This window comes from Stegodyphus dumicola, chromosome 12 (assembly GCF_044657685.1).
Source record: "Stegodyphus dumicola isolate Sdum_Otavi_A_Nest chromosome 12, ASM4465768v1".
NCBI classification, from domain to species: Eukaryota; Metazoa; Arthropoda; class Arachnida; order Araneae; family Eresidae; genus Stegodyphus; species Stegodyphus dumicola.
Genome location: NC_140779.1, coordinates 89,984,784 through 89,996,792, shown reverse-complemented (window position 1 = coordinate 89,996,792; position 12,009 = coordinate 89,984,784). Strand labels below are relative to the sequence as shown.

The 12,009-nt window shown below is 33.5% G+C and overlaps 1 protein-coding gene across 1 annotated transcript in view; it reads left to right on the top strand.

Moving 5' to 3' along the window:
• LOC118204037 (exonuclease mut-7 homolog) overlaps window positions 1–12,009 on the top strand; it is a 124,737-nt gene that overhangs the window by 42,275 nt on the left and 70,453 nt on the right. The window contains exon 8 of the mRNA XM_085806688.1: window positions 2,310–2,487. Coding sequence (XP_085662814.1) covers window positions 2,310–2,487 — 178 coding nt within the window. The remainder of the gene's footprint in view (window positions 1–2,309; window positions 2,488–12,009) is intronic.

The following is a 12,009-nucleotide window of genomic DNA, read 5'->3' as shown; positions in this document are numbered from 1 at the left end:
CTGGGAGCAGTTGGTTCACTATGCCAACCATAGATGGTGCCTTGAGACTGGAGAGATCAAAATCAACTAGCGGCTTAAGATCTAAAAACAATGTCTGCTGCACAGGCAAGAAAATGGTTAAAGGGAATTTTGTTACTTGCATAAAATTCATTGACTTTTTGCTGAATAACACCCAAATCAAAATCTTCCATGTTTAAGAGCACATTCTGGTTTTTTTTATGAAGCCTTCTTCATTTTCCAGAAGAAGATGGGATAGGCAAAATGTTCATTTCTTGTTTTATGCACATAATTGTTCTCATTAATATGCAGTTGCTTTTGAGCCTTTTGAATAGGAACAGCCATTAGCCTGTTGAATACATAGCTTTTCAGAAGCTGCCTCGTCCTCAGAAAACAGTAGTACCTTAAGGATCACTTTTCATTCTATTGTTCTGCCTTTTCAAGATCTTTTTTTTTGGGGGGGGGGAGACCTTGTTTTATGTGCATTTCAAAAGTTTAATAAGCTCAACAAGCAACTGTTAGGGATTCAGTAAATTTGAAAGTACTAAGATTTAAAGCAGGTATTACTGTGAATTGTCAACAATATACTTTTCATATAAGCAGCAAAAAGGTAGTCCAATAAGGAAAAAGAACCACTTAGCAAAAAGTACAGTCACCGAGGATCAGCTGCGTTTAGTATTCATAACTTGGGAACTTTTAAGAAAGGAGTTAATGACAATGATTTTAAGACTTCAGTAAGAATTTATAATTAATGTTCTTAGATGTGATCGAATTTTTATTAGTGAATAGTATGTTTTAAAAGATATATTGTGCCTAACTGCTTACTTTTGTGCTATATTTAATGATTAGAAGAATACTTTGTAATATGTTCTGAAATGAATTATTATTTTTCATATAAGTATAGCCACTTGAAGTCACTAGTTGTGTTCTCAATTTTGTAAAACTGCTGTTAGATTTTTTTGATCAATACCTTCCAGTTCAAGACATTTTTTTATAATTTAGAGTGCTTTTCTGTATTCGATTGATGTTGGGGTATCATCACTTTTTCCATATCGCTTTTGCTGTCAGTTTCTGCAGTTCTTTTTACATTTTCATAGTCAGTTTTTACACATGTTGCCTCAATATTTTTGCAAATTGACACATATTATAAAAATTAATCTATGTAAATTCCCTTACTTATGTCTTATGCATTAACTATAGTTTGCAATTCCTCTAAGGCTTCTGTATTAAATGCACATTTTTTAAAACAGTTTTTAACTGATTTTAAGAGATTAAGCTTTGCATTAATACATAATCTCTAGCACAGATGTTAAAGAAAATCACTAAAAATATTACTTTACATCCATGACTGTTGCTGTAATAAGTTAGAGGTAAATTCTTGAATTCTTTCGGAATGTTCTGCTTTGCTACCTGGATATCAGAATATACTTTCTCTCACTGCCTCTAAATTGTTCAGTTTTGTTTGAAAATTGTTGTAATGTAAAACACTATACTCATTTAAACAACACATAGATATAGGTTGTTTAAATGAATATCATGCTCTATATAGCATTTTTCACATTAGTTCACAGTTATGCTAGATTCTAGAGTAACTGTGAACTGCTACTACAAGGTTCATCATAATTTGTTGCTGAATGACATCCATATTGTATGGGAAATTTAAATTGCAGAAAAAATTATTGTATTTGCTTTTGTGTTTGTTTTTGTATATATGTATATATACACACACACACACACACACATATGCAAGCAAAACTCAATAATTTCATTATTTTTTAAATGATGTGTATGTTAATGAGATTTTTGATTAAAATAAGTGCCTGTCAAGGAACTTCATAAGTTTAATACTACACTTTTCAGAATTCTCAAATAAAATTTGAGATTAAGTAGAACTTTGTTGATTGAATTTGAAATATAAGAAATTATTGTGCATTTTATGCTACATGCATAAATCGTACTTAAGTAAATGAAACAAATACTAGTTTGTTTTAGTACAGTGCGACTCAATTCTTCTTCATTATACTGAAAATATATTTAATATATACGTGCATATATTTATTACTTCTGTGTATTATAAGTTATGTATTTTTATACAACATTTATTTATTAATGTAATATTTCTCTGAGTTAACACATTAGGAATATGAAAGTTCTATTTCTCTGTGTAAGACTTTTGAAATTTGTAAGCTGCTTAAAATATATATTGCCATTTTTTCTTGTATTATATCTATGTAATGAATATTTATTTATTTCAATATACTTTTCTCTGAGTGTTTTTTTTTTTTTTTTTTTACTTGCTTAATGTTATATAGTTTAGAGCTTGTTCAAGAGGAGGAAAATGAATTTCTTGAAGTTACTGACTCAAATATAGCTAATAACGATGTTACAGAATTTGTTCCAGATACTTTAACTTTTGACTTAAATATATCAGATATAAAATTTGTGACTTCAAAAGATGAATTTATTAAATGCATCAATGATTTATCACAGGTAAGTTACACTGTTTTTTTGTGTAACTTTTAGGAATAAATACCTAAACTAATTTCTTCATATAATTGCTAAATTACATCAAACATTTAAATATTTGATTTTTAAAACTGTTAATATTTAAAATAACTTTTACAAGAAATGAAATTTTTAAATGAAACTGACTTATATTTATAATATATTTTGAATGAAGAAACAAATTTATTTTATTGTTGAGGTTACTTAAGAATTCCTATGTGCACATTAGCACTCTCATTTTGCAGCAAACATAAATCACAGAGCTTTCATATTAGAGATAAATCTTTGATACTTTTATACACAAGTAATTATATAGGGGTTCTACTGCTTTTGCAGTACTTCCCTGTGAAAATGAGATAAGTCCACAATGGGCATGGGGATGATGGATCTTGAATAAGACCAATGGAGAGAGCTAGGAGAAGGTAGAAGAAAAAGATGAAAAAGTCCTCTCTTAGCCCTTTAAAACTGGCGATCACAGATCATCATTCGTATAAAAGGCATGCGGCCTGTTGAGGCCTTTATCAGTCTATATTTCTTAAGTTCCTAATGGCATTGAAGAATAAAATTACGTCTTCCATATACATGACAAACATTTATTTAAGCTATGAAGATGTTGAACAGCAGAGTAGAAACATGATATTACACAGCGCTTAGCACTTCCTGCTTACATGCGATACTCACCATTGACTTTGGCTAACTGCCTAGAAAAGTATTATGCAGCAGAGAACTTGCTTATCATGCGCATGTGCTAGGACAGGGATGTCAAACTCATAGGTACACTTGGGCCAAACAAACAAGGTTCAACTTCAGGCGGGCCGCATGCAATGTTTCTTCAAAAATATTCTAACAATATCACAAAATGTCAAACGTTTAGCAAAAATCAATTCAAAACAGAGAAACTAATTCTATCTCACAGCGAAATCGCTACAAATCAATCACAGCATTAAGTAAACAAACAGTTTGCTAGAACTACAGCTACTACTGAGATGAGTTGTTTGTTCTTGTCTTTTATAAGCTTAATAATTAATTTCTCGAATATACTGGAAACATCTATAAATATCTGGATTTTTGTGGATGGCAACAGCAATTACGAGATATTTATTTATTAGGTATTAAATGCACGCGCTGTTCTATTTTTAACCTTCCAACGCAGCTGTCTTTTCAAAAATCGTCTGCGTTGCTAAGATAACATGAAGCAAATCTAATTACAATTCTAAATAAAAAAAAAAATAAAAAAATAACTAAATAAATAACTATGAAATCCGTAACAATATGAATTAAGTAATAATTAATAATAAAGCAAAGTGCATGCACCAATATATCGTACAAAACTATGATCGGAAAACTGAGACCATGAGTTCGGCTATCGGGGGATGCATACAAGTTCTGAGTGCTCGTGTTCCCCAAAAGCCGAAGGTAGCTGAATGCAAGCTACTCACATGCATTTGTAATTTAGTAGTCACATGCATTTGTAATTAAGCAGTAAATATTTCATTTTTTTCTTAATCAATATGTTATTTTATTAATATATATTATTATTTGCCGATATATTGGCCGGGCCGCAAAAATATTTGTTGTGGGCCGCGAGTTTGACATCCTTGCGCTAGGGGAATCAACGGCAGTTGCCAACATACCCCCTTTCGAGGTTGATTCTCCTATTCCTGAAAAGTAAAACAAAATACATATTAAACAGTATTCATTCCTATAATTGTACAACAGTTTTGATGTTTAACTGGAGTCGGGTTTGGTTAACACATCAGCTCCCATTTCACTGGTAGGTATGTACTGCACATCCAATTCACCGCATTCATATACTTCACACACAAAATGATGGCGAATGTCTATGTGCTTTGTACGGGAGTGAAACACAGAGTTCTTCGTAATTTTCTGAGCCCCTTGATTGTCGCAGTATATTGTTGTTGGGTTTTCTATCTTGTAACCCAGCTCCTTCAGGAAACGACATAGGTAGACGGTTTCTTTGGCGGCCTCAGACAAAGCCATATATTCCGCCTCCGTTGAAGATAGAGCTACACTGCATTGTTTTCGTGATTCCCAGGTTATAGCTGAACCACTTAATATATATACGAAACCTGTGTAGGATTTTCGATCATCGACATTTGATGCCCAGTCTGCATCCACAAAGGCGATGAGTGGTTTTTCTGTTTTTGTATAAATTAGTCCTTGATCTTGGGTTCCCTTTAGATATTGAAGTATTCTTTTCGCAGCATGCCAATGTTCTTTTCCGGGATTGTTGTTAAATTGATTACGCAGCAGAGAACAGAAATTCACGCCATGTGTGATATTTGGCCTAATAGCTACTGAAAGGTACATTAGTGATCCGATCAGATTTCTAAATGGAACATTTTTCATGTCAGCGATTTCGTTTTCCTTTTTAGGACTAATTTCTTTTGATAATATTTTGCTATTATCTATAGGCGAAGACATGGATTTAGCATTTTGCATATTATACCGATTTAAAATATCATCAATATATTTCTTTTGAGAAATTTTAATTGAATTCTCATTTTGGTAAAATTCTATGCCTAAGCAATAATGTAATTTCCCCAAGTCTTTTATTTTGAAAGCAGAAGCTAAACTACCGCAAATTGTTTCATACGTTTGCTTAGAATCGGTAAAAACGATAAGATCGTCTACATAAACGATTATAATAGTTTCACTGTTAGACATCTTTTTAATATAAATGCAATTATCTAAATTAAGAGATTTAAATTTCATAGATTTTAATTTTTTATCCAACTTTTTGTACCACTGACGTCCTGACTATTTAAGACCGTATAATGATCTCTTTAAAAGACACACTTTATCCGAATTAGTTTTATCACGAAAACCTTCGGGAATTTCCATGTAGATTTCTTCATGTAAATTTCCATTTACATAGACCATTACAAAATCTAATTGGTAACCTTTGAGATTGTGTTCTACTGCGTAGGCTAAAACTGTTCTTATGGAACTTAATCAAGCAACAGTTGAAAAGTTTTCAGTGCAATCGAGACCAGGGATTTGAGCTCATCCTTTAGCAACTAGCGTAGCTTTGTATTTTTCGATAGTGCCGTCGTGATTATATTTTAATTTAAGAACCCATTTACTACCAATAACTTTCTTGTTTTCAGGTCTTTTTGCTAATTCCCAAGCCTTTTCTTGAACAAGCGAGTTATATTCTAACAGCATGGCATTATGCCAATTTTCAGCATATGGTCCATTTAATGCTTCTTGCACCGTAGGATTAATGCTTTCCTCAACAACATTTTGAGTTTGTTCATTTTTATTTACAACTGTATAGTGATATTCCTTTTTAGGCCTTCCTGTTAAACCTATTTTTATTTTCTTGGGTCGACCAGGCCCCCTTTTAATCAGGATAGGAAGCATTGATTCGCTATCTAAATCACTTCTGCTTTTCTTTTCAGATTCAGAGTCAAGTGGCGACTTGCTCCAGATGTGATAATTTATCACAACATGCTTTATTTATAATTTTTTCCTCCAGAGCGAAAGGCAGATTTATTTCTTGCTCTGAGTCATAACCACAGCAGTTTTCAAACTCATTAATAAATTTTACGTCTCTGCTTATTATCACTTTACGTGCCTCGGGATCCCAAAGTCTATACACTTTTAATTCATCAGAATAGCCAATAAAAATACATTCTTTAGATCGAATATCAAATTTGCCTATTTCTGGCATTTTATTTAGCGAAAATGCTTTTTGGCCAAATGTTCTGAAGTGAGAGACAGCTGGTACTCTGCCAAACATCACTTCGTAAGGTGTTTTTATTTTGTTTAAACCTCCCGTTGGGCAGCGATTTCGAATGTAAGCAGCCGTATTGATGGCTTCGTCCCAGAATTTCTGAGGCAGATTGGATTGCAATAACAAACATCACGCCATTGAAACTAAAGTGCAATTTAATCTTTCTGCGATGCCATTCGGGGATGGCGTGTAAGGAGTGCTCATTTTGTGTTTTATTCTCGCATCATTAAGAAATTTATTAAAGTCTTTCCCTAAATATTCTAACCCGTCACCGGTTCGCAGGATTCTGATTTTAGAGTTAAGTTTATCTTCAAAAGATGCTTTAAAATTTCTGAAAGCTTCTTTAACCTCATCCTTAGATTTCAGAAAATAAACACGAACATATCGAGATTTATCATCGATAAATGTTGCGAAATAAAATGATCCACCTATTGATTCAGTTCTCATGGGACCACACAAATCAGAATGAATTAGATTTAACAATTCAGTACTTCTATATTCAGATTCTTTGGGAAGGGGGGCTGCGGTTTGTTTACCCTGAATGCATACCTTACAAGTAGAAAGAGAGTCATTTTGAGAAAAAGAAAGACCTCTAACCATGTTATTTATTTGAAGTTTTTTAAGATCATTTTCGTTTAAATGGCCAAATCTTATATGCCACTGATCTATTTCTTTACCAATTGATACAGATTCAAATATTGGCATGACAAAATAAAGATCATTTTCGCGTTTAGCTAAAATTACTGTTTCGTTATTAGAATTAATTATTGAAGCACATTTTTCTTTGAAAATTACTGAAAGATTATTTTCAGTTATTTTAGACACTGAGATTAAATTATTTTTCAAATCAGGTACACACAATACATTTTTGAGTTTGATATTTTCAGTTTTAGAACCTATGCGAACTTTAAATTTAACAGTTCCTTTTCTGATAGCTTTAACTATTTTATCAGCAGCTAATTTAGCATAAGTATCACCTACCTCGTGAATTTCTTGAAACGGTTTCTTGCTGTTACACATATGCGATGTTGCACCACTGTCTAGACAAAAAATGTCTTTAGAGTTACTATTAGTGCATGCTACAGCTTTTTCTCGCTCCAAGAAATTCTGATTTTCAGCAGACATCGCACTTTCACTGAGGCGTTTGCTTTTAGTTTCTTTACTTTTATTTCTACATTCCGATGCTCTATGCCCATAGATATGGCAGAAGTTGCATCTGTAGTTAACTGGATACTGTCTTTGATTTGCAGACTTATCTGGTTTAGGTATAGGAACCGGTCATTGAGTATACTTCCGATCTTTCGAATAGAACGCATTTTGTGGTTCAGAAACCGATGAATCTTTATTTTTGCAAGCACCAGCTTCTTCCAACAGTTTAATTTTCAGCATTTCTGGAGGAGGCAGTTCATCACGAGATTCGATGGCTATTCGAAAGCTTTCATAGGAGTCCGGTATGCTATATAAAAGCAATATTGTAAGCAAATCATCCACAATGTTTATTTTCATTTCTTTCAGTTTGTCCACAAGAATGAAAAAATCATTTAGATGATCATTTATTTGTTTAGAATCACTCATTTTTGTAAAAAGCAATTTTTTTAGAATTGTGGCCTTTCTAGCTGGTCTCTTCGATTCGTAAATAGAATGCAATTTACTCCGCAGTTCGTGAGATGTTACACAATTCTTTACTTGTGGAAGTTCACTGGGTAAGATGGATAGGATTATATCAGCTCGTGCTTTTTGGTCATTAGTTTTCCATTTAGCAAATTCTTTATCACCAGGTTTTGGTTTCAGAATTTTCCCAGTTACATAGTCCCAATGATCATTTTTAATCAGTATTGCTTCCACTTGCAACTTCCACGTGTCAAAGTTGTCCTTGTTTAGCTTTTCAATTAAAACTGTATTAGTCGTCATCATTTTCATTTCAGTCGACGCAGCTTAGCTTGCCAAAAGAATTTAACAATGGTGGTTGGACTGCACAGTTAAGCTCTGTCTGGGTCCATAACCTATGAAGAATAAAATGACGTCTTCCATATACATGACAAACATTTATTTAAGCTATGAAGATGTTGAACAGCAGAGTAGAAACATGATATAACACAGCGCTTAGCACTTCTCGCTTACATGCGATACTCACCATTGACTTTGGCTAACTGCCTAGAAAAGTATTATGCAGCAGAGAACTTACTTATCATGCGTATGCACTAGGGAAATCAGTGATGGTTGCCAACAGGCATAAAGATGAAAAAAAGAAATCGGAACAAGCGGGAAAGTCTTAAAGCACTGGGTACGGATCTCGTAAGAGAAAAAAGTGCGATGCTATCTGTTGACTTGAGTAGAATCTTCAGTAATGGCATATCTTTGGAGTGACGTTTATGTGGCGCCATCTGATTCCATGGGATAAAGCATAAGCAATGACATATCTATGGTATAACTTTGAAGAAGTAGATTTTTCTTGAGATAGTTTCTTGAGACAAATTCTATTTGACATAAATACAGTGAAGTGCATAAAAATAAGTTGCAAAAAAGAGAAATAATTTTGTACAGGTGTGTAAACAATTCTATCGGGACTCGAATCCGTCATGGAAAGTTTCCATTTGTTTGTCTTATCTACTATGTCATAGAGCTGTCCCATACAGAATATAATACAATATATACAAATAAGAAGAATGGCATCAATTTTAATTCTTGCTGCTTAACCTAAATTTACCAGTGAGATTTGTAACTAAATGAATCAGTTTAATTGCTAATGGCAAATATCACATCCATCCTTATATTTATTTATTAATATGTCAATAAAATAGAAAATAACTATTTATTAATGTATACATTCCATAAATAAAAATAATAACTCAGCTTGTCATTAATTTTTTTCAATTCATTTTAATTTCATTTCAAATTCAAACTGTCCAACAAAAACTTTAGTCGGAGTCGACCTGTTTTTAGCGACTCCAGCTCTGACTCCTTTTACCCCAAAATCTGCTGGACTCCGATTCCGAATCCACAGCCCTGGTAGTATAGGTCTTATGGCTTGTAAATATAAAATTCTTTTAGTAGTGATGCTAAGAGTGTCTGCCTATTAATGCATAGACACTTCCAATAGCTTGTCTGCTTTCTTGCAGATATAATTGATGTGATTTTGAAAGATTACTTTTCTAAGTGAACATCCAGGTATTTGACTCAGGTATCACATGCTATTTCAATATTATTAAGTTCAATATTTTCAAGAGGCTTTCTGGTGGGATGTTTTTGAAAATAAACAACATTAGATTTTTCAGCATTGATTTTTATCTCCCAAGCTTCAAACCATGGATAAATCTTATCAAGGACTGCTTGAAGTTTGGAAACGGCTTTTTTAGGATTCAAAGATTTGCTTAAAATCGCCATGTCATCAGCATAGCATGCGATGAGGGCTTCTCTAGGATAATTAGAGACATCATTGATGTATATATTGAAGAGCATAGATGCTAAAATACTACCTTGTGCTACTCCTGCAGTGGTGTTTTTAATTTCAGGTAAGGAATCTTTAATTTTGATTTGGAAGGTGCACAACTGAAGATAACTGGCTATGAGAAGAATGATTTCTGGTGGAAATTTATATTTCATTAATTTATTGAGTAGGCCTGGATGCCAAACTCTGTCAAAGCTTTTTTTATGCTGATGAATAATCCCACGACAGTCTCCTTTTTGTTAAAAATTTCCTCGATATGCTCAATTATATGGGATATTTGCTGTGTAGTAGAGAACCCATGCCTAAAGCCAAACTAGCGATATCTAATGATGTTATGATCATCTATGAAGGTTTTGATTCTATTTATGATGAGACGTTCAAATATTTTTCCTAAAGCTATGAGTAAGCTAATAGGTCGGTAATCTGAAGTTTCAGAACCGTTCTTCCCAGGCATCTTCAGTACAAAAATAACGGCGTGTTTCCAGTTTCGAGGAAAAAGGTTTAATCTTAAGCAGGCATTAAAGATAATTGTGATTTGCACAATTCTTCTTCTGGGAAGCTCCATGAGTGCTTTATTAGTGATGGTGTCGAAACATGCTGCTTTTTTAGGATTTAATTTAGTAATTAAAGATTTAATTTCATTAGGTGAGGTAGGATAGTTTCTTTTATCTTGGTGGGTAGAGAGAAAGTCGGTCACATGGCTGCAGATGAGCGAATCATTTGGATTGTAGAATTGATTGACGGCAAGTTGCTTTTCATACGTTCCGGCAAATTTATTAGCAATATCTGAAGGTCTGTTAATTATTATATTGTTGTCTTTAATCGGACCAATTTCAGAATTATTTTTCTTTAAGGCTTTTGCAGTCTTCCATATGGAGTGGTTCATGTGCGACAGGTTACTAATAAAATCATGCCAGCTAGAGTCTTTATAATCCGCCATTAATTTTTTGAGCTGCCTGGTTGGTTGCTTGGTTCAGATGAAGTTTGTCAATAGGATTTAGAGTATTTTTATAAATTTGGTAAGCTTTTCAAAATCATCATGTTCAGGGATTTCTTTCCCACTTATATTTAACTACTTTTTGCACGAGAATTATTTGAATATTTTGAAGGTGCTGCAGCAGCAGCTGCGTATGATTGGCTGTTAGCCATAGTTGAATTATTTTCTGATTGGCTGTGAGAAGCTGAACTTTTTTAGTTTTCTTTTCCCGTTGCAGGGGATTTCATTATTTTACTAGAAGATTTGCGGATAAGTGCCTCTTCATTTTCCGGTCTCTTGGGACAGTCAACACTGCAGGCTGGATGTGGCCCTTTGCAGAGTATACAGGTAGCAACTATGCTTTTATCATTTTTAATAGGACACTTTGCAGTTTTATGAGACTCCAAACATCTAACACAATGTGGAGGGGGGGTCATGGCAGGCTCTCCAAGTATGGCCGTATCTTTGGCAGTTGAAGCACTGCATGCAGTCCGGCCTGCTCTTATAAGATACAATTCACACACACATGTCTAAGATTTTGTGTATTTTCCATATACCTTTTCCTGCGTTAGTACGTGGAGCTTCAATGTAAAAGGTGGGTAAATTTACCAAAATGCCAAATCTGGCATTCTTTGTATTTGTTTGCAGCGCAATATAAGAATATTCTGAAGCTCTAAGTCTTCCTTTACTTCATCTGCAGTGAAATCAGATGATAAGCCTTTTATAATTATTCTAAGACATTTTTCGAGTTTAGAAGATAGGTATGAAATGGAATTGCTTCCCTTTGAAACTTATCTTGCAGTTTTTCACAATCATCTACATCGAATAATTTAATTTTGAGGTTTTTGCCTTCAACCTTCCCTAACACCTTTCAATTTTTAAATTTTCTTTTATCTCTTTCCTCAGATCCTTCCAATTAATGTTAGGCTGAGTTACTGACTACTAAGGGGGAATTTTCCCTGTGTACTTTTTTTTTTTTTTTTTTTTTTTTTTTTGGGTTAGAAGGGAGTTGTGTTGTTAGTCACAGAATCCTCCTCCTCCATGCTATTATCCATGTTATTTTCATCCAAGTGTTCCTCATTTGAGAGGGAATTGAATTCAGTGCTTGTTTTAAGAGGGGGAGAATCATCTTCTGATGAGTTATTCCTTTTCCTTAGTCATTTTCGAGAGGCTTGAAGCCAATCTGATTTGTCTGAATCAGTGTTAGGTTTATTTTGAGAAATAGTTATGCTTTCAACTTTATGCCTAATCCATTGAGTATTAGGGTTCGATAAAACTGAGTTGTAATAATCATTAATTTGAAGTCTTAATGAGTGAAGAATT